At 43.6% G+C, this 25,198-nt stretch overlaps 1 protein-coding gene across 1 annotated transcript in view; it reads left to right on the top strand.

Annotated features, from left to right (window-relative positions):
* Positions 1-25,198, top strand: part of COG5 (component of oligomeric golgi complex 5) — a 1,241,975-nt gene that overhangs the window by 145,372 nt on the left and 1,071,405 nt on the right. Inside the window, exon 4 of the mRNA XM_086929720.1 lies at positions 3,236-3,290. Coding sequence (XP_086785846.1) covers positions 3,236-3,290 — 55 coding nt within the window. The remainder of the gene's footprint in view (positions 1-3,235; positions 3,291-25,198) is intronic.

Genomic DNA, 25,198 nt, shown 5'->3' with positions numbered 1-25,198 from the left:
CTCCCGCAACGGCTAGTGTCGCGGATTTCAGCAAGCCGGTTCGTCTGAGCAGCCAGGGGATGCCGACTGCTTTCCTGCATTGATGGAGTCCCGTAGTGAGGATTAGGAACAGATTTATACACCCGGCCGGCAGAGCTACACTAATGTACAGCCATCTTGCCGCCGGCACACTAGGGTCCCCCAACATCCCTTATTTTTAGAAGGACAGTCACTTGCACTAGCAAGGTGATTAGGAGAACCACACTTGAAACACACATTACATTTTGAAAATTTCTCAACTAGTATTATTTTTGTTTTGGGAAACTGATGAATTTATAACAAGTCCGACAGAACTTGATCCCTTATCACCAACTTTTTTATTTAGTTCCTTAGAAGCAATTGCAGTCCAGACCGTTCAATTCCTCTAATAGGTTTCCTACAAGGTTCAGTTAAGACAGCACAAAAGTTGCTCGTGTTCTTTTTTGCTGAACCATCCCACCGCAGTTTGATCTCACAGATATTGATCTACAGACCCTTTAAATTCATCGGACGATGCCAGAATACGTAATTTTGCAACATAACTCTTTATAGATTCCTCACATTCTTGTTTCCTTGTGAACAATTTGTCTCTAGACCACAATATCTATTTCAGGACTGAAATGTTTACCAAGCCTTATAATTTCTTCAGTATACTTATTCAAGGTTCCAAAATGATCCTCATCAGCCTCAATTTCAGGAATATGGTCAAAAATACATTACCTCTGTGCTCACAGACAACTGTATAACATAACTAATTTCCTTTCGTGATCAAATTTCTTCCCATCAATTGCAATGGGGTATTTTTCAAAACTTCTATACCACGGTTTCTAGCCTACATTTGGCTTACCAGGAGATAGTAAAAAGGGAAATGGCGCACTGACACCAGGCATAGTATTTTCCTACGAAGAACAATCTACTCCAAAAGGATTCTTAAAAGGCTGTCTGGTGTTTCTTTCAATTATGTACTGAAATCGAATAGGAGTATTCTTTACACACCTACTATATGTTCGCTCAATATAAATCTCAGCATTTTGTTTACAACCTGTAACTTCTGTCTTCTGTCTGTCGGACTGAGCACACTTCATTGTAATGCTGGAATTGAATATTGTATTATTTGTTATATTCACAAGTAAGTATGCAATGATCACGTACTTTTTAGGCACGTTGATCGGTGTTGGCATGAGCATGTAGTGAAGCATGCCTGTTCCTGAATGCCCATCAAACATACATAAAAAAGGATGTAATGGATGCCTTGGTGTGAGCACGCAGCGACGCGTGTCAGTTTCTGAATGTCTGACCAATGCATAACAACCTGTGTGATCAGAGGATACTCAAATTAGCGGCTCAAAATAAACCATGCGGCCAGCAGTAACTTCCTTTCCAGCAATCAATGACTACAGCATGTCCTGAGCTCTGTAATGATCTGCCACACCAACGTCAACTCTACTGCTATGTGTTCAACAATTCAGCTGCCGAATAACCTTCAATAATCCTTCAAGCAGTTCTTGAGTTCAGCTTGTCGCCACATGTTTCAAGCATAGATCCAGAATAAGTAAGTATATATTCAATGAGTACAAAAGCCAGCCTTAACAGAAGTTCCACTAAAACAGCTTTCTCCTCTGCTCCCAATCATTGAATCATTTAAAAGCTCAACAGCATTCTACCCCACACTGCTATGACGTCGAAAGGCTCTACTATATACAACAAACAGCTTTACTGTAAACGTATAAACATAGGATGTAACAGGGAGCTCCTTACACAGCATGGCCTATCCTCCTTGTCCCAGTACGTGGTCTCCTGCCACCCACCCCCACAAGCCTCCCTGTATTCCCTTCCTTCCAGAAGCTGTGCTCCCTCAAGAGCCCTGACACAGCAGCCTAGAATTCCTTTATGATAAGGGTCCCAGTTTTTTTCGTTTTTACTGATTTTTACAGATAAATACAGACCGAAAACAATGTTTTTTCTGTTTGCATTTATTTTTAAAAGCAGAAAAATACAAAAAAATTGTGTTTCTTGCGAGTGACTCTCCATGCTGTCCTACATGAATTCCATGCCAACAACAGAGCAGATAGAAAGCATGGGAAGTTAAAAAAACAGGATGAGATTTCCTTAAATACAGGCATTAGTTAACATATATTTTTATATAGTGCTATATTTACATGTAGTTGTGGTGTTTTGTTATATTTGACTGCTTAATTTGCTGTAACAGGACAGGCATCAAAGTATGCGTGCATGTTTATCAGTTAAATAAATGTGGAACTATACCATTTTATGACTGTTTATTCTCAAAATACATATGGATACATACCAATAAGATGACCCCAAAATAAATATGGATAAATACAGACAGAAATGTAAAAAAAAAAGACCAGAAATCCAGGAGCCCTATTTATGATATAGCAAAAGTGTTTAACAAGTTCTGTTGTTAGTCATAGCCGTGAATGACCAGATTTAGAATACTGTCATTCAGCTGATTGCTCCCTATCAGAGCCATGCTTAACGATAATATACTTATCATGAAGAGATAGTGGTAAGGAACGTACTGGATGCCATTTAATAGTGGGCCGATGTTACTGCCCTCGACACTGGACCATGATGAGAAAATACTTTATGGTTAAATCTTGCTTTTGTGAGTTAATTTTTCAAAACTGTGTCTTGGATGTAATAATACTGCCTTTCCTTTCTGGTGCACGGTAAGTGCTTCCATGCAGAAGAGGGCTTTGTTGCTGCTTCTTAAATTTTAATTATGTTAAAATGCCAGCTGTCTTTTGGAATTACGAACATGCATTTCATGAGAGAAAAGTAACATACCATAAATATAGTGACGGCTATAATCATGTGAAACCGAACCTATGGAGAAGGGCATTCTGTCGTAGTTGGAGAGACAAGTGTGAAATGCAGCAATAGTTTAGAATTCCTAAAAAGCTTAATGGGGCTTTCAGAACATTGTTACTCTATCCTTACAGTCATAGTCCATGTTTTCTTCTGGGATACAGTATGTGGTAGTCCTTTACCCATTACCAGTAGGGCTGCTGCTGAGATAAAAGGTTTTTAAATACTTTGTAGATCCTATTTATTCCGGCATGGGCGCAATAAATGTTTCAGAACATGTCAATAAGAATGAAAAATGTGAATCTTAATTTTGTTTTGAGAGTGAAAAAAGGTTTGATATCTTATCTGATCTAACCCTGGCCCTCCTCTTTTTTCCTTTTTCCAGGCGTCCTTCAGATGATGCAGACTAGAATCGGTGCTTTGCAAAGTACTGTTGACAGGTATTGTTCTATTGGTCATCAATAAAAAAAAATGTTGAGATGTTGGGTTGATGCCAGGATGGAGTGAGTGAGCAGTTTGAAGCGCACCTGAAGTAGCAAGAGACTGCTGAGGAGATGCTCTGATATCCTTCGGGATCTTGTTCGCGCTATATAAAACTTTATAAATAAAGTAAATAAATACTATTTCAGAGGCAGGGCACAGGGGGCAGTGTGTATCTGTCTGCCTGTCTCTTGATAAATGCCATTGAACTGACAACTGCCTCCAAAAAAGGGGTATCCATCCTCCTTCACGAAGCTCACCACCTGAATGCTTGCTCTTAATTATGCCTTGTAGGATACACTCATCTTTTATTTATTCCTCACTGCCCTTTTAACACAAGCTTTGCAACAGCATGTGCATTATCCATGTACCATCAATTGACATCCTTTTGAAGATCCATTATGCTGATTCAGGCTTCTGGGGCTTTGTGGCCCACAGAAAATCCTCTTCAGTGACCTTTTCCAATGAACCTTTAGACATCTGCTCCTATCCTCCTGTTTAAAGTTCAGTTTCTCCAAACATTAGTTTTTAAAAAAAACATTTTTTTGTAATTTTTCAAAGAACAACTGGCTCTTAATACAGTGTTACAGTTATTCAATATACGACACTGCCATCTCTCTCGTCACAGCGTCCAAATGTCAATACCAAAATGGCTCAAAGACTACAATGACATCAACTACAAAATGATAGGCCTCCCCAACCCAGCAGTGCAGCCTCCTTCTGCTCGATTAGAGGTCCAGTTCCCGCTAGCAGTGAAGAGCCAATAACTGTACATCGATTGAATAATATAACAAAAGAAAAAGCTCAAGCCCATCTCCCCCCTACTCCCTCCCCACCTTCTCCATACCACCGGTGTGCCCTAACGTTTCTCCAAACATTAGTTACAGCAAACTTATGTCCCACTGAGGCAAGCACTCATTGGCCCTGTGTGATGTTTCATGGTCCTAATAAAATCAGTGTTTTGTGAACCCTGGTAGCATTTATTGATTCTATGTGTCAACAAAACGTGGGTGCTAGAAGAGAAAAACAACCAAAGGGGAGAGAGAGAGACTGGGAAAGTTGAGAGTAACAGAGGGTGTAAGAAGAGTCACTTGAATGTGCATGGAAGTGCAGGCACACAATAAGCTTAGTATCTGTAAATACAACAAATACTTAGGGAAAACTGGGGAGCAGTTAAAAAAAGAGAGGAAGACGTATTCTCAAGCTCGATTGACAACACGTCCTAACTCTATGGATGCACTAATAGGATAAGATCATTAAAAGGGACGCAAATGGGATCAATGTAAATTATTGATGGCAGGGGGACACTGCTTGTGTTCATGTGCCAATCCCATAGTATTGCTTCCTATAGCCCTTCAAGGATGTGGGGACCCCTAAAAATTACAATACAATGCATGTGAGATAATAAATGACAATGACATTCTTTGTGGATAAAATCTGTTGCAAGTTTATTGATTGCACATGTTGGGTTAGTTTACGGGCAATTCAGGTGTTTACGGTGAGTTCCTTGAACAGCTGACACCCCTCCTGAGAAAGTTAAAACTGTCCTATTGGCATTATCAATACCAACACACTTGAATTCTTTACAGCTCATTCATTTAAAGTGGACTACTCCACAGTTGCTCAGGATTTCAGCTGCCTTTTGAGCGATTAAAAAATGCTGTTGCATCATCTCTACCCCTGTGGTAACAACTCCCAGTGACCTGAGTAGAAGCCTCGTCCTGCTAGACGACCCTTCTTAAGACCCCTTAGCCTTACTTCTCCCCTCCTAATGCCCAGGGCAATTAAACAGAGGGGCGACCATAACTCTCCATCGATGGTGGTCTCATGTGCTCAGCTATCATACTAGCAGGGGAGCAACACTAGGATGCTTTTCCTTCTGTCGCCCTGCGTACGATGTGGCCAGGTTGTTGAATAACAATGGCAATATGTTAGGTAGAAAACTTTACTGGACATTATAGACTAAAATGTAGAAAAAAGCTCTAGAGAAGGCATGTGATATTTTGAAACCCAGCAGTATTTAATGAACTGATAATACCTCAACCAAAAGAAATGGCACCACATCTGCTCATATGACTTGCTTTACTGGTAGCTTGTGGGCCACTATTCTTAGTTGCAATCTTTTCCTCCTCGTGGTTTTTTTTTTTAATGCCTTGCCTTTGGCTAGACTGGACCGTTGGGCCCAGGTAATACCACCACCACTGTAGTTATTAATATTTCTAGAGGAATGATGGTCTGTGTGAGGCAGCCAATCGGGATCCTTCTCCTAATATTGTCTTAGTTCTTTCTGAGAAAGCTTCTAAGGCACATTTTAAATATGCTTTTGAACCATGTACGTTTACGAAACAGAGCAGTTCGCGGTACAGGATCTTTCTGCTCTAGTGGTGATGACACAAACACTTAATGCTTGGCAAAACGCCTTACTCTTCTGTCTTCTCCTCTTCGTCTTGCTATTGCTTTCTTTCCAAAACATTATTTATTGGAGTATTTTCACTGTGATTCATACGCGAAGATTGAGAATGGCGTCATCAATCCTTCAGTACATTATCTGCCTTGTCAATTTGATGAATCCTGGCATGAGCACAGAAACAGTCATATTTATAGAATATTTTGACCATCTTACCAGAGGCTCTTTTGTTCAAACTTTAGGGCTCTTGAATCAACTTTTTCAGAAAACTGCCACTCTTTGATTCGTCAATCATTGCTGGCGAGTTTCCCAAGGATGGTATTGTTCACAGATATTACGTGCTTGTCCATGATGTTAGCCTCAGAATTCGCGCATGTCCTGATCTTCTTCACTAGTCAGTCAGTCAGTCAAAAATTTACTTTATTTGGTTTATCACAACCATAAAGCATTCATGTACAAAAATTCTATTAAAATAACAACAGGTTAAAAGTTCATGTGGTTAAAATTTGTTTTAGCATTCATTAATTAAATACTTCCTCCCAGGCCTTATCTGTGGTCTGTTTCTATTTTTTGGAGCAAATTCTCTACAAAGTTCATGAATTTTACCCCGCGGCATATTAGAATGTTTGAGCCTGCTCCCATCCAGCTGGTCACAGCTTGCCTGCAGGTACGGATCTGTAGCTTATTAAAAATAGGTTTCAATAAGTTCTTCCCTTTTTTCTATGGAAGATTCACATGTGCACAGGAGGTGACACAAAGTCTCGTTGTGGTAGTCACATAACCTACAACTTCGTCCCTGATGCGTGCCTTTCCATGATGGGATCAAGTCTTTGGAGCAGTGGTCTCCCATTCTGAGGGCCATGAATTTTGTTTTTAAAGATAACCGGAAGTGCGCTATGAGGTAGGCTTGAGGTTTTAAATGTCTGTATGAATTTAAAACGGTCCATGCATGGCGTCGCTTGGCCAAGGTCTTTTTATCTTCTACCAAAGATAAGGCTTTTGCATTTAGTTTGCAAATCTTTTTTAAGGATGATTCTTCCAGTGGTTTCTTCCAGATCTCCTCTATTTTGAGGGTTTCTAGTGATGCTCGCAGGTCATTGCCCCATGAGTTAGCTTCATGTCGGTCATATTGTTTTTTAATTTCTTGCCAACATAAGTTTTTTAAAGAGCCCATTTCCGCCGATCTTAGTTTCCAGCACCATTTTACTAGAGCAGCTTTCCGTTGGTATATTTGATTTTGCAAACCAAATTCTAGTCTTATTTGGGCCGGGGCTGATCCTTTGTATAGATGGAACACAGATTTGTATATTTTTGTCTGGAGAATATTTAAAATGGCTGCTTCTTTTCCATGCCATATTTCCAGTCCGTATGAAAGTGATGGTAAGACTTGGGCTGCCATTACCTTTAACAGGTGGTCATATGATGGACATTGCAGTTTATCTTGGAGAACTTTGTACGCAAAGCTCAATGATTGTGCTTTAGCGGTGATGATTCTTTTTCGGTCTGAAAGTGACATGTTTTTACTTATTGTAACTCCCAGATATTTATAAGCAGTTGTTTCCTCGATTTGTCTGCCTTTTGTGTACCATTTAAAAGATCTACTATTGCCCGCTAGTCTCACCACTTTTGTTTTTTTGATGTTTAGTTCTAGGCCTTCTCTCTCAAAGTAATCTGTTAATTCTGATATTATTCTTTGTAGGCCTATTGGCGTTTGACTTAAGACTACTATGTCGTCGGCATATTGGAGAAACTGAATACTTTCGTTGGCTAATTTTGGCGGATGTCCGTTTGTATTCTGTAGATGGTCTTTTAGGTCGGCCAGATATATGTTAAAAAGGCTTGGGGAGAGCACGCAGCCCTGTTTGAGGCCATTAGTTATATTTAATTTACCAGATATTCTTCTTCCGTCTCCCAGTTTTATTTTTGCCCATGTTCCACTATATAGTGCCATTATTGTTTCCATTAATGCCGGCGGTAGACCCCAAAGGTCCAGTTTTTTCCATAGGCGTTTTCTGGGGACTCGGTCGAAGACGGCTTTCAGCTCTATGTAGCAGGCTATTAGTCCAGTCTTTCTTTTCCCTGCTCCTTCTATTAGTAACGACAGTGCTGACAAGTTGGTTAAGCAGCCCATGCCTTCCCTGAAACCGGTTTGGAATTTAGGTATTATGTTATTGTCTTTTATCCAAAGTTGAAGTAGGGACGATATACAGGATGAGAAAAGCTTTGCCTCCACATCGATTAAGGCTATTAATCTGTAATTCCCGGATTCCATTCTACATCCACTTTTATGAATTGGGTGGAAGATGTTTCCTTGCCAGGACGGTGGGATCTTTTTTTCTTTGTGAATGTAATTAAATAGTGGAGTCAAGTATTTTGCCCAGAAGTCGGTGTCATATTTGAATAAGGCGTTCGGCATTCCATTTGGGCCAGCTGCTCCTTCCGCTTTCATTTTCCTTATTAGTGCGGTTAGGTGTTTAATCGTTGTCAACGGTGCTTGTTCCTCTTGGGCAGCGCTTTCCTGCTGGACGTTCTTCCATTGTCTGGGAGCTGTATCTTTTTGTTCTAGATCTTTTAGATTTTTGATTGTTTCTATGTTGATTGGATAGCTCTGGATGTTGTACAGATTGTTAATATAAGCGGCCCAAGTTGTTTCACTTATTCCTATATTGGCTTGTTCACCAGCTACTTTTGAGAGTTTATTTATTATGTTCCAAAATTCTCCACTATTTGGAAGTTTACTTGTTCTTAGAAGGTCCACCCAGATTTCTTCTGTGTGAGCTTTTTTAGCTTTTCTACAATCCTCTTTATATTCTTTCCTCATTTTTTGTATGTCGTTATTATCTACTTCATTTCCTGACCTTCTTTCTGCTGCCCTTATTCTTCATTTTTTCGCAATTTCCCTTTTCTTATCTCTTAGTTTGGTGTTATACCATGGCTCTTTGTTTGCTTTGTGACCTTCAATTACCGGTGTATTTATTGCAAATTTTCCCAGCACAAATTTATGTAGATTTTCCCAATTTGCTATGGGTGATTGGTTTTCCATGCCCGTATGACAACTTTCATATTCTAACACTGCGTCCATTATCTCCTTTTTTACTAGGCCCTTGCTTTTGAGTTTTTTCAGTTTGTATATTTCCGGAATTGCGGAAAGAAATTCTAATTTTGTTTTCTCTTCGGTGTTTAACCTCAATATTGTCTCTTGTGGGAAGTGGTCGCTCTCAGGTCGAGTTTGTATACCAAAATATTCTATGTTCTTTTTTAATTCAATGCTTGTTAGGGTGAAATCAATTATGGAGTTCTTTTTCCCACTGGAATAAGTGGTTTTGGCGGGTATGTCTCCCTCCATTTTTCCATTTAGGATTGTTAGACCTAATGTTTCCAGATCGCTCCAGATATTATGGATTTTGTCCTTTTTGTTATTTGTTTTTATTAGATTGCAATTGAAGTCACCGGAAATGAATATCTCGTGCGATTGGTAAGTTCTATGTAAGGATTTTATCAAGTTTATCAAAGTGTGAGCTTTTCCGATTTTGGTCGTCTTGTCTGGGTGAATGTATAGATTTATAATAAGTAAACTCCATCCAGGGTTCTTTTAGTTTGCTTTCGGCTCTACTTTGAGCACTTGTATCCAATTCTCTCCTGAGTCGAGCAGTTCTGTTTTCCAGTCGAAATTATTAGTAATGAAGATTGACAGACCTCCCCTTGGGTGTCCATACTTTGCAAATTTTTCTGCCATTATGTGATATTCCTCGTATCCCATGATTTGCCTCGCGGTTACATTCCAGGTTTCCTGGAGTAAAATTATTTAGAATTTACTCAGGTAGTCTGTTGTTTCTCGGTCTTGGGCCATTTCTTTGAAACCATGTACGTTCCACGAGCAAATCCTTATTTTTGTTTCTGTTATTGGGGATAAATTGGCATTTGGTTTTCGATTGTTTTGTATCGATTTGCATGCATCAGGATCGATGGAAGTTTAGCGCCTGTGTCAACCAGGTCCAGTCATTGTGTTCCTTCAGACCCTGGTGTAGTGGCTTTGTTTTGGTACTACTCAGGTCTTGTTCCGAAATAGATTTATTTCTTGCTCCTTTCAGGATTGTTTGAGTTTTTCCCTTTACGTTGTTAGGTTGGGTAGTCTTGTTGATTAGTAAGGGGAATGGATATTTTATTGGGGTCAGACGTTCTAAGGTTATTCCCCATTCTGTAAACTGTGTCCTGGTTGAGAATATGAGTTCTGCTATTTCTTTAGATACCCAGGTGGTACTACTTATTTCCGAGCCCATATCTGTATTTCCCTGGATAAATTCTACTGCTTTCAGGTCACTTGTTGTTATCCCCCTTAGTGTTGGTATCTCTACGATTAATCGAAGGATGTTTCCCCTGTTCAGCGTGTCTGTATTTCCTTTTGTTTGGAATTCCGGCTTGAACAGTAATTTGCATTCTGTTTCCCTTCTTGCTGTTTCAGGGTGTCCGGTTTGATAAATTCTCCTTTTTCCCTCTATTGTATCAAATCGAATGTGGGTTATGTTGTCATTTTGGTCGGCCATAGTTGTTAGGTCCGGACGAATGGAATCTACTGTGCGTGCTTGCTGTAAGAGGTGTATTTTGTCTTGACCTGTTTGGAAGTTTCCTTCATTTTGGCATGTTTTATTATTTGACTCAGCTTCCTGGTCTCTGCATGTTCTTCCATTATTTCCCGCTGTGATGATCAGGCCAATATTTGATTTCCTCGCTTGGTTGACTCCTGTTTTATGGTTTTGCTCTTTTTCCTTTTTTTCCTTGGTGTATGGTAAATTTCCTTCAGTATGCTGAGTTGATCCTTTGTTGCCCCATGTTTCACATTCCCTTTTTGGATTATTTTCCTTTGTTTTTTGTTGTTCTAACACCTCTATATAATCCGATTTTAGCTTTTTGCTATTTTCATTGGCTTTGTTTATGAGTAACCGTTCCTCGTCTTTTGATTTTCTTTGTGTGTTTGTTATTATTTTGGTTCTGTCTGGAGGTTTTGTTTGTTCCTCTGCTTCGTCTGTGTTTGTTTCTTTGTTTCCGTCTTCTTTGGTTGCAGTGTCTGGAGTTGGAGTGTCTGTGATTGGGTTTATTCTGGCCTCTTTTGTCTTCTGTTTGAAGATGGCAAAGAATTGTTTTGCCTGCTTACTTTTGGTAGCGTTTTTCCTTGCCTTCCTTGCCCGTTTCCGCTGTCTTTTTGTTAGAGGTTCTGATGTACTCGATGAACCCATTGTTTTGTTTTCTCCCAGACCTCCCTTTTTTTGGTCGTTTTCATCTGTATCATTTAAAGTTTTTTCTTCCTCGATGTTATGACTTATTCTGTTTTGGTTTCCGTTTTTATTTTCCTCTGTGTTGGGATTTTCACCTTTGTTGGTTTTCCCACTTGTTGCTGCTAATATTTCTTTCAAGATGGCTGGTAAGGTTGCTAATTTGTCTATTATGTCTTTACAAACGCAGTTTTGATCTATTAGTTTCTCTTTCCATTTTTTATCTTCCTCCTTTTCTTTTATAATGTATGACGAAATTTTTTCCAGTTTCAAATTTATTCCCGCTATGTGAGATGCGATTAGGTTCATCAAATCTACCTGCACGTCGAGTTTGTTGGATTGAAAGTTCAGCGCATTAATTGCTTGTTGTAAACTTTTTAGGAGCACATCCCCCCAAAGTGTGGATTTCCCTTCCTTTTGTTGTGGGTGTACCCCTGTTGATCTATTTAAACTTTCTAAAGAAGAAATAGTTATCGGGTGTTCTTCTTTTGTTGTGCTCTTTATTATGGTAGAGTCTTGGCTCTTATCTGCCGGTTGTCTTATTGGGCTTAATGTAAGAATTATTGGAGCGGTTGTTATCTTTCTTGCTTGACCATTGGCTTTTCTTTCGCCAATGTTTTCCGGGTATTCCAATTTTCCCAAATGTTCTAGACTCAGTTGCGTTGGGTCGGCTTCCTTGTGTGTGTTCTCTTCGAGTATTCTACGCAGTTCCGTTTCATCGAAGATCGAAAATGATTTGGACCACTCGATCTTTTGTGCGCTCTTCTGCAGATTTGTTTGGGATCCTAAATTGCTCTGATTTATGGAGGCTGGGCTACGTTCGTTAGCCTCATCTGATGTTTTGTTGGGTGTTGACTTTGTTTGGTTTTGAGGCGCATGAACTTGTGCCGAGGTTTTTATCAGCCAATTTTTTATTGTTGATTTTTCTTTGAGGGTGGGACTTGTACTTATTTCCGAATCATTTCTTATCTTGCGTTTTTTGCGTGATGAAATCGAGCCAATTGGGTTTTTAGGGCTTTTTTGAGATTTTGCGCCATTGCATTGTATTGTTGCCCCTTGCTCTTTTAAGAATTGAAAATTGTTTCAACATTTCGCCTCCGAACTTAAAAGGTTCCGCCATATGTGTTGGTGCCTGGACAGAATGTTCGTTTCTGGTTGACTCTTCTGTATTACTTTTACTCCCTTCATCTTTCTTCCCTTTTACTGTCAACCTTCTTTTTGCTTTCTGTATTCGAGTTTGTCGAATTTTTCCTGACCGCATGTTTGACAAATTTTCCGGTGTTTTGCCTTTTCCTGCTCCTCTCCTGCGTCGTCTTACCCTGGAATCCCCAAGCCCGTCTGCCGCCTGCGCGTCAGCTGCCGTTGGGGGAATACACTTAGGAGTATAAACGGGGATTGGATGGTTAGGTAAATAGCTTTTTGCCAAGGAACGTAAAAGTTTATTTCTGCGTTGCTGCAAATGGACTCAGTATGAGTGACTGATTCAGCTATCTCGGTTCGCCTTTATGACTTGTTATGTCTTATTAGTCCGTCAGAATGTACTTTTCTCATATGTATCACTCTCCAGCCCCTTTGCACTGGTACCAAAGACCGGGTTGACTGGACTAGTACCATGCAGTTGCCAGTATTCTCTCCCACCCCTCTCGGTTTTACTGTCCCCTTTGGCCCTTTGGCCCTTGGACCCTTGACCCCTGTTCTTTCACCCCTCCTTACTTGTTTCTTGGTTGGGTTCAGGGGGTGTCGATCTGCTTCTGGCTTCTGGCGCTTTGCCTCTGCCTCTTGTGCTGGTTCTGTCTTTGTCTTTGTCGAACTGCTGCTCCAGCTATTGCAAAGCCCCCCTCTTAGTCTCCAAATCCTCCAATGGGACTTCCAGGGGAGCTTCCCAGTGACCTGATGTCTTGATGTCGGAAACTTTTTATTTCAGCCGTGCCTTTAAAACCCCCTCTTAAAACTCAAGGGACTCAGGGGCTTTCCTGCTGTCAATATCCCTTTGGTTAGCTGCTGCTTCCGTGATTTGTCGGTTCTGTCGCCAAACTCTGTCAAGTCTGTCTGCTGTGACAGAGCGCTGCAGGGAGCCTTGCCTCTGCTCTCTCTTCTTCTCCCCCTCCACGGCTTAAAATTCTGCTTTCGCTTCACCTCAGGGCACAGTGCTCTGAGATGTAATTCGCACCACACTGCGGCTTTAAGGCTTTAAGGCTCGGGAGGCTCAGGCTCAGGCTCAGGTGTTTCAAAAGTCACTAAGTCTTTTAGTTTGGTGGCATACAGCATGTGACTTTTGTGGGGCTACGGTGCTCCAATATGCTCCGATATGATGTTGCACCGCTTAAGCCAGCTTTCTGAACTGTTAAGGGCGGCTCGTGGGCAGCTCAATCACAGCCATGGCCATGGTGCTCGGCCGGGACACCGCCTCTCGCCGCCGCCGCTCACCGGTGCTCACCGGCGCTCACTGCAGCTCGCCTCCTCTCGCCTGCAGGGAAATGCAGGGAAACGCTCTCTCTAGAGCCGCAGGACTGCTGGAGCTGAAACCGGAGTCGGAGCCGGAGCCGGCGCTTCTCTCTCCTCTCTCCTCGTGTTACCGGTTTGGCGTTCGCTGCTCTCTGCTGCACTCTGTGGGGCGTAGTCGCCTCGTAGAGTAGAGAGCCCGTAGATTACATTTATGGCTATTGCAGACTCAAATGCGGTTGGAATGCGGCTCTATGCTAAAACATGAACGGCCCGCATGGCGTGTGCTCACTGGTTAGTTAAATATACGCTCTGCCGTGTGCGATTAACTCCGAGCGAAGGCGTGCGCGGGCTGTGTTTGATACTTTCACAGTCTTGAAAACGGATCTGTAATGATAGATGCACAGACGGGAGAGCGTGTGCTGACTCCTTAGATAGACTTGCAATCTTGAGGGGCAATAAAAGCCTCCTATCTTCTTCCGTCATGGAGTTGGTTTAACGCAGGTATCGCTGAAAAAAGAAAAAAAAAATCTTCTTCACTAGGAGATTATTAACCAGTTGAACTGGGAGGGTGAAAGTGGACCTTCCCAATCAGTAGCTGGTTGCATCTTGGACTTATGGGAGAGGGACCCAGTGACCTGCATTCTCGTGAAGCGGATCAGCATATGTGGTTAAGATGCACTTGTTTATTATTTCCAAAGCCAGATGTACATTGCCCTTCAGGTAAAATGCTTCAGTCAGAAGGGCCATATGTTTTCAAATCTAATGCTGTTGTCGCAGTTTCCTCTTCGATGATATGACTCCTACAGAAGCAACTTGCCTAGTTTTTGCCTTCCCGCACAGCATCCTGTGTACCCCAGGTCAACCAGCAAGAGTGGTCTGAGTTATCTGCTTGTGTGATGTTATGCAAATACTTCAACACCAACGTTAATCAATTTGATGCATACTTGCCTTTAGTTTTAACCGCTTGCTTTGTGTCGTCCTTCACCTTTGAGTATGAAATGTTTTTTTGTAATCATTTGATTCTATGATACTGGGATCTCATCTGTGTTGCTGTGGGGTGATTATCTGAAAAATATTATACTAGTCATCTTGTCTGGGAACTATGCAGTATAAAAAGAATGTATGTCTTGGTGAAATGAGTGAAGTCATAGTCTCAATGATCCGATAAATCCAATCATTTTGATGTTTAAAATAGCCTTTCTTATGTCTATTTTTGGTTATTTGATTTATATTCTTTTATTTGTATAAACGTATTCCAGTGGGCTCATGCTGTGTTTGTGTGTGAAGACCGAGCTATGCTGTCTGTGTGCTCTGTAGCTCTGCATCTTGTGCTTTTGAACTGCCTGTTGTTTTGACTGAGGCCTGCGGGTACTGGCACTTTGAATGTCCGCAGTTGAGGCACAAGTTAAGAACTTACTTGGCAGCTTGGGTTCTTACAAGAAGTGCAGCATGAGACCTAGGAGCTTACGGTCTTGGACTGTTGGTGCAGACTCGAGCTCCCCTCTTTGCTTAAGAGAGTGCTCACAAGTGGATCAATACATTACCAGTGCAACCAAGTGAAGTCGACGCTATTAGTATATTTAGCCAAAGGACTAGAGGTTGGAGTATGTGGTTACCTTTTACTTAGGTTTGCTTGTCTTGAAATCAAGTGTCTGGTGAGCATTCTGTAATGACGAGTCAGTTAAGGGTACAACATAGGGAAGTGCCATGGGAGGAGTCTGGAGTGAATCAATTCAAAACAGAGCAAACTATTCAAAAGAAGTTGATTTATCAGTATTCCACAAACCTAATTTTATTTAAAAGAAGTGTAAAACACTAGCCTGGGAACCGTGGTACTCGAAACTTTGATAAACCATTAAAGGACTTGGGAGTTAATTTGAGTATGGCTCAGTTTTTGAGAAATTACATTTCAGCAAAAGGGATGCACGTTGTTTGTGCGGGAGGACTGAAATGAGGAAGTGTTGTAACATGTTGTTATTCTATCACTTTTAGTTAATCCTTTCCAAATATTCTGGTAAAGGATGCCTCTATAGGCACTGTCTTCCAATTTTCTGCTGCTGCTCCTTCCATGGTAAAGCTAATGAGAAGGTGGAGTATTCTACTTCTTTGTTAGGAAAGGCTTCCGTCAGTCTTGAGACAATCATAACCTAGGAGGGCATCCAACTAAACTCGATTTCTAAATTCCTTTGTTTATGAAATCGCACAATCTGTTCATAGATTAACATCCCACAGTGATATTGCATTACAGTCACCAAATTGTAATGACTATGGTTGAGAGATCGCCTCCAGAACGTGTGACTGCTTGCCTTATTGGGTTATTTGGATGAGATTCCCAAGAACATGTGCAGATTTGTAGCAATGGCAATGTTTTTGGCAAAACGAGAAATAGTTATACGCTGGGGCAACAAACAAAAACCCTCGGTAAACAGTTGGATTAAGAGTATGATATGCTCCGACACCTTGAGTGAATTGTTCGCAGAGCTACATCTCGCCCAAAGGACATATGGCAGCCCTTGAGGGAATATCTACGACAACAAGGAGAGCACAACACACAGCACAGCCAGGAGAGCATAGCTGTGCAGCATGATCCACAAACACATCTAACCACTACACCTATGCTGCGACACCACATTGAGCAATGAGGGAGGTGTTCTGCACTGGGAAATGCTACTGATGGTTGTGTATGAAACAGGGATGTTAACAAAGTAGTTGGTGCAAGTTGTATAGACAGTGTAAAGTTTAGATTGTCATATATGCCAAAGTAATATATGTATAACAATGCGATGCCTACTATGTAGCTGTGATTTAAACGATTTAAATTAAATTTTAAAAAAAACTTAGCTTAAACACTGTATTCCATCCCTTGGTGAAGAACCACCACAATAGTTCTCCTCGAGAATCATGTACTGTAATTCTTGGAATTAACATATTCCCACTCTTTAATCTGGGAGTGAAACACAAACACATTCATACAGTGCTTTCGAAGGTGGATATGGTTAACATCTGAACTTTACAGACTAACTGCCTCTTCTCGATGCCCTGATGGTCAAAACAAATCATGTGGGACCTCAGGCAGCCCTATGAAAGGAAGACTGACATTGACCTAAATGGAGTAGCTATTTTTCTAGAGCAAAACAGCTGGGGGAATAGGCAAGGAGTTACCAGGAGTTTAGCAAAAAACAAATGCCTGTGTAACAGTAACCGTGGTTCCCCACCCCACCGTTGTTACCCATATAGATGCATGGAGCAACAAACAGAATATGGTCATGAACACACCCAGGATCACCGGAGGAGAGGATATTTTTTCCTTAGCTAAGTGTACGAAATGACCACACACATCTCTGAATGTACTAAAATATTCTCATAACCCCCATGGAAAAGTTCCTGTTTATTAGATAGTTGGCAGAGGATATGTTGGCAGAATATATCCCTGTAGTATTGCAGGAATATTGTAATACAGTTATTATTAATGCCCTTCGTATTGCTCAAGACGCGGCCATAGTAATGTTGGAATTTACAGTTGAAAACAATAATTTATATAACTTTAATTATATAACTGAGAGAAAGGGGGCTTGATGCAAGAAGGGGGCCACTATACAAGTAGGTTAAATTCAAATGCTTACATTTTAAAGTCCCGTCCTGTATCTTCCACACTTACAAATGTGATATCAGGAGACACATTTAAAAAAAAAATGTTTTACTTCTGATTTTATTAATACAATTAATATTTCAGGATTACTTTAGGGGTGTGTAAAGTTTGTGTCATTGGCTATTGTGTAAATTATGCGACATTTTGGAGAAATTACACAAAATTAGGCATAATTACACAAAATGCAAATCCGTCATTTGAAACTATATTTGAGCACAAAATACGTCCGTGCCAATTTTTGATGCAACAATGTGTTTTGCGCCACAAAAGTAACATGAAAAACGCAATTGATGTGAACAACGCCTACTCGGGTTCTGGTTGCTCCTGTGGTATAATTTTCCACGAACTGCCGCATATTTAAGTGACGCTCCTTAATGGCATAATTTTGTGTAACACAAAATTCCTGGAATTATGCCACTTGAACCAATGTAACTTAAAGTTCGAGGCATGTGGGCTGCTGAATTCATATCTGTGCATAGATCGCCGCCTAGTGTTGGGTCCGGGTGATTGCACATTGTTGTCCTGGAAGAGTCTTCGAAGTATCACGAGATAGGTGGCTCCTCCCCTGGACTACAGTGCGCATGGGCATCGACTCCATCCTCAGATTGTTTTTTTCCGCCATTGGGTTCGGATGTCTTTGGGGTCCCTCTAGTCGGAATCGATAAAAAACTTTCTTAAGACCAAAAGGTCTTTAGTTTCTTCGTCGGTATAGTCTTGCGTTCGGTCCTAGTTCTTCCAGCTCGGTTCCGAGCCGGATTCAATACACCTGCGTGCTTTCAGCGCGGAGGGCCCAGTCGACGCCTCAGACCCTATTGACTGTTCATCATGGACTGAAGTACATTCAAGAGATGTTCCGTCTGCAACTCGAAGTATCCCCACATCGAAGTCCACCCGGTTTGCAACAAGTGTCTGTCGCCGGACCATGATGAAGCCTGTTGCATGGCTTGTTCCCGCTTCAGGTCCAAGAAGACGCTTAAGCATCGACGCGCTGCGCGCCAGGAGGCCCAGCACGCTGCACCAGCGCCTGCGGACATTTTCGATGCCGGGGATGTCGAGGAGGAAGCTACCAGGGACATCGGTGACAACCTGTCGAACCCCGCGTCGGACGTCGACTACGACGCGGACGCCGAAATGTTCGAAGCTGAAGAAGTCGTCGACGAGGTAGGAGACGACGACGACGGGGCCTTCGGGGCAATGGAGGATAGCTCGGACGAAGAGCTACCTCAAACTGACACTGGGGCCGTACCAATTCATAAGGCTCAGGTCGAGGGATCGCCACTAGGCCGTACCCAAAATCTTACGATGGGTTCTTGAGACCCCTGGGTTAAAGTGCGCTATATAAATCGAAACACATTTACATTTACATTTACATTCTCCGGCCCTGCCTTCGGGCTCGGCCACAGACATTGCTATTGAGCCGCACCCTGGTAAATCGAAACCGAAAGTGAAACCTACGGTCTCGACACAAGAAGCAGCGCAGGTGCCCGCCTGGAAACCGAAAGTGCGCGTGGCTTTGGTCGGATCCAAGGCCTCGGAGCCCTCGGCGCCGAAGAAGCAGAAGGGTGTTGTCGAGCCGAAGGCTCAAGTCATGGGCGTCGAGACGAAGTCTGCCGCGCCGAAGACTAAAGTCAAGGTGGTCGAGCCGAATACGTTGGCGCCGAAGGCGGTCGACACCACCAAAGGACTCGGTGACCCGAAGAAAGGTCTTGGTGACCCGAAGAAAGGACTCGGTGACACAAAGCTTTTCGAGACTCCACGTCAACAGGACAAGGCCAGGAGCGGCGCACCCCGAGAGTCCACTCCTAGTGGGGCCTCAAAGGATCCCGTCGACTCGGCGCGCCGTCTGCCATTTTCACGAAGCAGGTGACGGACTCCCTACAGCGCATCAGGGAGAAGGCCTCGACGGTCGGACCAAAAGATCCTCCACCTCCGAAGCCGGTCGAGAAACCTCACAAGGCGTCGACGCCCATTCACTTTACGTTGCCGCCGAAGGTGGCGCTGAAGGCTTTCACCCCTAAAGCGGTCGCCAGCGTCCCCGAGAAGGTGTCCTCGGTGCCGAAGTCGTCGACGGTGGTCCCCACCCTGAAGCATCGACAACCTTCAGTAGACGAGCAACAAGAACAATTTATTGATGCCGAAACGGGCTGGCTTTCCCTCCACAAGCGGAAAATTGCCCCGGAACAACCAATGGAGTCCTACAAAATTCCTCTGAAGAGAAAGAAGGACTCCGCTTCCACTCCTTTCCTGGTGGAACCACTTTCTCCACAGGCTCATGATGTCTCGCCCACTTACTCTGATGTGGACGCTGGGGAGGGCGATGATGAGGATGAGTACAGCTATCCTGTCTATACAGACCCTGATGATACCAATGAACCCTGGGCTGCTGGTGCTGACCTAGGTGATCCTCATTCTGGACAAGACACTCAACTCTATTCTGTGAAGACGTCTCCTACAGAAGATTCTGCAGCATTCAATGCCCTCATTGAACGGGCAGCTAAAAACCACAACGTCCAGCTCCATGCTGACCCTATTGACGTCGATTTCCTTTTTGATACCTTTTCAGACTCGGAGAGGACTGTCAAGACTCTACCTATGTTAAAAGGTGTCTTAAAACATGCTGTAGAGATCTTTAAAGAGCCTACCAGGGCAAGGGTGATAAACCCTAGGATTGAGAAAAAGTATAAGCCAGCACCCACTGATCCTACCTACATTAAAGGACAGTTGCCTCTGGACTCTCTTGTCGTCTCGAATGCCCGGAAGAGGGCTAATTCTCAGACAACGGGTGATGCTCCTCCCCCAGACAAGGAATCTAAGGTCTTTGAGGCATCAGGGAAAAGGGTGGCAGCACAAGCGGCCAACATCTGGCGCATTTCCAATACACAAGCGCTTCTAGCAAGTTATGACAGGGCACACTATGACACACTGGAGACCCTGTTGCAGCACCTGCCTGATGAATACAAGGAGGCAGCTGAGATGCTTATTCAAGAAGGGAAGCTGATCTCTAATGCTTAAATTAAGTGTGCACTGGACGCAGCTGACACCGCAGCCAGGGCTGTCAACACTAGTGTCATGCTGAGACGACATGCCTGGCTGAGAATCTCGGGATTTAAGCCAGAGATACAAACCACCATCCTTAATCAAACAGTGAATCCAGATCACCTGTTTGGCCCAGAGGTTGACACCACCTTGGAAAAGATTACGAAGGACACTGAAACTGCTAAGTCCATGGGTGCCTTACAGTCCCAGCAGTTATGGGGTGGGTCTTTTCGTCGCTCAAGCACTAGAGGCGTTTCCAGAGGCCAGCTCTCCCAAACCACGCAGTACTACAAAGGCAACACGAAGTCCACATACACCAACAAAAGTCGAGGTGGATATCGTGGTAACAGCGCCAAGGGCAGGGGTCGTGGAAACAACAACTCCAGATCCTCTGCCACCAACAAACAGTGACGCCTTGTCACTGCCCCCGACCACGCAACACCGGTCGGGGGAGACTTCAGCAGTTCCTGCCGGTCTGGAGAACCATCACCACAGACAGGTGGGTCAGAAAACTTATACAATACGGTTATTGTCTGGAGTTAACATCCACTCCACCCAACATACCCCCAAGACACTGTCCTATGTCTGCCGAGCATTTGCACTTATTGCAGCAGGAGGTCCTCGTCATGCTGCAAAAAGGGGCGATAGAGCTCGTGCCTGTGCAGGAAAGAGGCACAGGTGTCTACTCCCTGTACTTCTTAATACCAAAAAAGGATGGGTCACTCAGGCCCATACTGGACCTCAGGCCCCTCAACCAGTACATCCTGTCGGAGCACTTCCATATGCTGACCCTGCAGCAAGTGCTCCCGTTGCTCAGTCAGGGAGATTTTCTCGCAACCTTAGACCTAAAGGATGCGTATTTTCACATTCCACTGCACCCGTCACACAGAAAATACCTCCGGTTCACCATCCAAAACCAACACTACCAGCTCAAGGTTTTGCCTTTCGGAGTCACCACGGCACCCAGGGTGTTCACAAAGTGCCTGGCGACAGTGGCGGCGCACCTAAGGCGGCGGAACATTCACGTCTACCCTTATCTGGACGACTGGCTCATCCAGGCGAAGTCAGCCCAGCAGTGTGCCGCTCACGTGTCCCACACCATTCACCTCCTTCACGACCTGGGATTCTCACTGAATTACCCAAAGTCCCACCTCCAGCCCGCCCACATACGGCAGTATCTGGGTGCGACGATCAACACTCTGGCAGCCACAGCGCAGCCGAATTCAGTGAGGGTCAGCAGCATTCAATCGCTGATACAACGATTCAAACCCCAACACTCGCTTCCAGCGAGAGTGTTCATGCAGTTGATAGGCATGATGGCCTCCTGCATCTCCATAGTTCCGCATGCGAGACTACATATGCGTCCGCTTCAGGAGTGCTTAGCACGTCAGTGGACTCAGGCTCACGGGCAGTTGAAAGACCTAGTGTTGGTGAGCGGTCGGGCATACAACTCTCTGCATTGGTGAAATCCACGAAACCTTTGCAAGGGACGACCGTTCCAAGAGCCTGTGCCACAGATCATCCTGACAACGGACGCTTCTCTCCAGGGATGGGGAGCTCATGTACTCCATTACACTGTGCAGGGACTATGGAGGCAACACAACTGAAGATGCGCATCAATGTTCTGGAACTGATGGCAATCTTCGTGGCACTAAAGGCTTTCAAAGTACATCTGTGCAACAAGGTCGTGTTGATCCGGACGGACAACATGACAGCCATCGACTACATTCAGAAACAGGGAGGTACCCACTCTCCGCAGCTGTCTCATCTGGCTCGGAGCATGTGGAAGTGGGCCATTCAGAGGAACATCTTCCTCATGGCAGAACACCTCCCGGGCAAGGACAATCAGATGGCGGACCTGCTCAGCAGGTACAGCCAACAAATGCACGAGTGGGAGTTGCATCCATCGGTACTCCACCCGTACTTCCAAACGTGGGGTCATCCAGAGATAAACCTGTTCGCCACAAGGGAGAACACAAAATGCCAAAGCTTCGCCGCCAGGTTTCCACACCCACAGTCGCAGGGCAATGCGATATGGATGAACTGGTCAGGCAGATTTGCGTACGCTTTTCCCCCAGCACCTCTGATATCGCTGATGGCACGCAAACTCAGGCAGCACTCGATGACTCTCATCCTGGTTGCTCCAACGTGGGCTCGCCAACCATGGTACACCACGTTTCTAGAACTGTCCGTGGTACCACATCAAAGGCTACGCCTCACACCCAGCCTTCTGACGCAGAGCCATGGCGACATTCAGCATCCAGATCCGCAACAGCTCAACCTGGCGATCTGGCTCCTGAGGTCTTAGAGTTTGGCTACCTAAACTTGCCTCCTGACTGCATGGCTATCATGCGGGAGGCGAGGAAGCCTACCACAAGAGCATGCTATACGGCGAAGTGGAAGCGGTTTGTCATTTACTGTGCAGACCACAACATTAACCCGCTAGATGCATCTATTCAGAACATCATTTGTTATCTTTTCCATCTGTACAAATGTAATTTGGCCTATGCTTCCATTCGCATACATCTATCTGCGATGGCTGCTTATCTCCAAAACAGGCAGCACCTCTCACTTTTCAGGGTGCCTGCTATTAAAGCCTTTCTAGAAGGGCTCAAGCGAGTTATTCCTCCGCGGACTCCGCCAGCTCCGGAGTGGAACCTCAATTTGGTCCTCACCAGGCTGATGGGTCCCCCTTTTTGAACCGCTGCATTCCTGCGAGATTCAATTCTTGACATGGAAAGTGGCTTTCTTTATAGCGATTACATCGCTGCGACGAGTTAGTGAGCTCCAGGCACTAACTATCCAAGAGCCATTTATTCAAATTCCTTATAACATGGTGGTGCTTCGCACTAACCCTAAATTCCTTCCTAAAGTAGTATCTCAATTCCATATTAACCAAACCATTGAATTACCTGTGTTCTTCCAAAATCCTGAGTCATTGGCGGAGAGAATGCTCCACACCCTTGACGTCAAAAGGGCCCTGATGTATTACATTGATAGGACCAAGGATTTTAGGAAAACTAAACAACTCTTTGTTGCCTTTGCACCACAACACAAAGGTAACCCCATTTCCAAAGCTGGTTTAGCTCGGTGGATAGTTCAATGTATTCAGATATGCTATCTGAAAGCCAAACGTACTCTCACCATTCCACCACGGGCCCACTCCACCAGAAAGTTGGAGGCCTCCATGGCTTTCCTTTGAAATATCCCTTTGGAAGACATATGTAGAGCAGCCACATGGTCTACCACACACACATTTACGAAGCATTATTGTGTTGATGTGCACTCCAAACAGCAGGCAGCTGTAGGGCAGGCTGTTCTAAAAACACTTTTCCAAACTGCTGCAGCTGGCACGGGCGGCCGCCGCTAATGGAGGGACTGCTATGTATTATTTGCACAGATATGAATTCAGCAGCCCACATGCCTCGAACTGAATATGCTACTTACCAGTATGCATCTGTTCTTGGCATGTAGGGCTGCTGACATTCATATCGCCCGCCCTCCTCCCCGGCGCCTGTAGCAGCTGCAGAATTCACACATACTTCTAGCATGGTCATCATTCACTTAGTTTCACTCCATCTTGGTCACAATGGCTAAAAACAATCTGAGGATGGAGTCGATGCCCATGCGCACTGTAGTCCAGGGGAGGAGCCACCTATCTCGTGATACTTCGAAGACTCTTCCAGGACAACAATGTGCAATCATCCGGACCCAACACTAGACGGCGATCTATGCACAGATATGAATGTCAGCAGCCCTACATGCCAAGAACAGATGCATACTGGTAAGTAGCATATTTGTTTCACCCTGGCCTAGCTTAGATCTTATACATGTAAACAAAGGTGGAATTAATTGAGGCGAAAAGGTAAATACAGAATAAGAATACCAAGATGACATTTCTGAATCTTGAAATTGCAGCAAGAGTAAATGTTGCATAAACCTAAATGGCCTTATCTTGAAATATTACATCATTTAGAAACAGCTGCTTACAACCATTGGATCCTTTTACAGTATTTTTTCTGTACTATGAAAAAGCACATCTATACCTTTAGTTAGGGCCATGCGCTAGATAAGATTCTTAAATAAGTTCTATCTCAGTGATGATGATCTCTGGTCAAGACCCGTGAGGGGGCATAAGTTCTCATCGCAGTTAGTTCCCTTGCTTTGCAATTTTAACAGATTTGGAATGGAACAGGGGTATTTGCCGCTATATGAAAGGATGCTTAGGAATTCCTCGGCTTGAACCGTGATCACCCCTGCCACTTGCTTCTTGGACCATGGCTGGGATTGTTAGGCAGTGAAAAGCACGGAGTGGATTGATCTGTTAACATAGTATGTGTACACAAATATGATTTGGGATTTGACCATTATACGTTGTTTGTAAAGCAAAGAAGAGACCCAAGTTTAGGCCTAAAGGGAGGCTTACACACTGCTTAAGATTGTCAGCAGAAAGGCATTCTTCAATGTTATGTTCATGTTCTTGATTATATAGTGCATTTTCTTATTGTCGTCTCCACAGTTCCTCCCTCGGATGATCTGTGCTAGTTTAGCAGCCAGACTATCTGTAATCCTTTTGGTATCTAGTTTTAGGAGTGAGATGACACCCTAGGAGCTACACTTAGTGATATTTTCCGGGCTTTGGTATGAACATTATTTTCACCTCTAACATGAATTTCGTAACCTGCACATTGTTTGCAAATGAGTTGAACAGTATTGTTTATAAAATAGAGTTGGACCTTCTAGACCCAGAAACATCCAATTTTTCAGTTTGGCTATCACATTGATAACCACTGGTCTTATTGGGTACTTTAGGGCCGTAGCTTTGTCTGTACTCAGACTGCCGAGTTGGCTATGTATTGTTCACACAGCATATTTTGAGGGGATCTCAGGCGTGTGCAGGCCTCCATAATAGGTGCCGAAGGCCTCAATATTATCTTGAGCTGAAATGCATTTGTGCCTTCTCTCATCCTGTCTGAGTTCAATTCTCATGCGTTTGTAAAATGCCGATAGGTAATATGCCAATAATTTACCTGATCTATTGCTCCCACTGAAGAACTTCTG

Source organism: Lissotriton vulgaris, chromosome 1_1 (assembly GCF_964263255.1).
Source record: "Lissotriton vulgaris chromosome 1_1, aLisVul1.2, whole genome shotgun sequence".
In the NCBI taxonomy this organism is placed as follows: Eukaryota; Metazoa; Chordata; class Amphibia; order Caudata; family Salamandridae; genus Lissotriton; species Lissotriton vulgaris.
The sequence above is the reverse complement of the archived record's forward strand: the minus strand, read 5'-3'. Positions and strand labels throughout refer to the sequence as shown.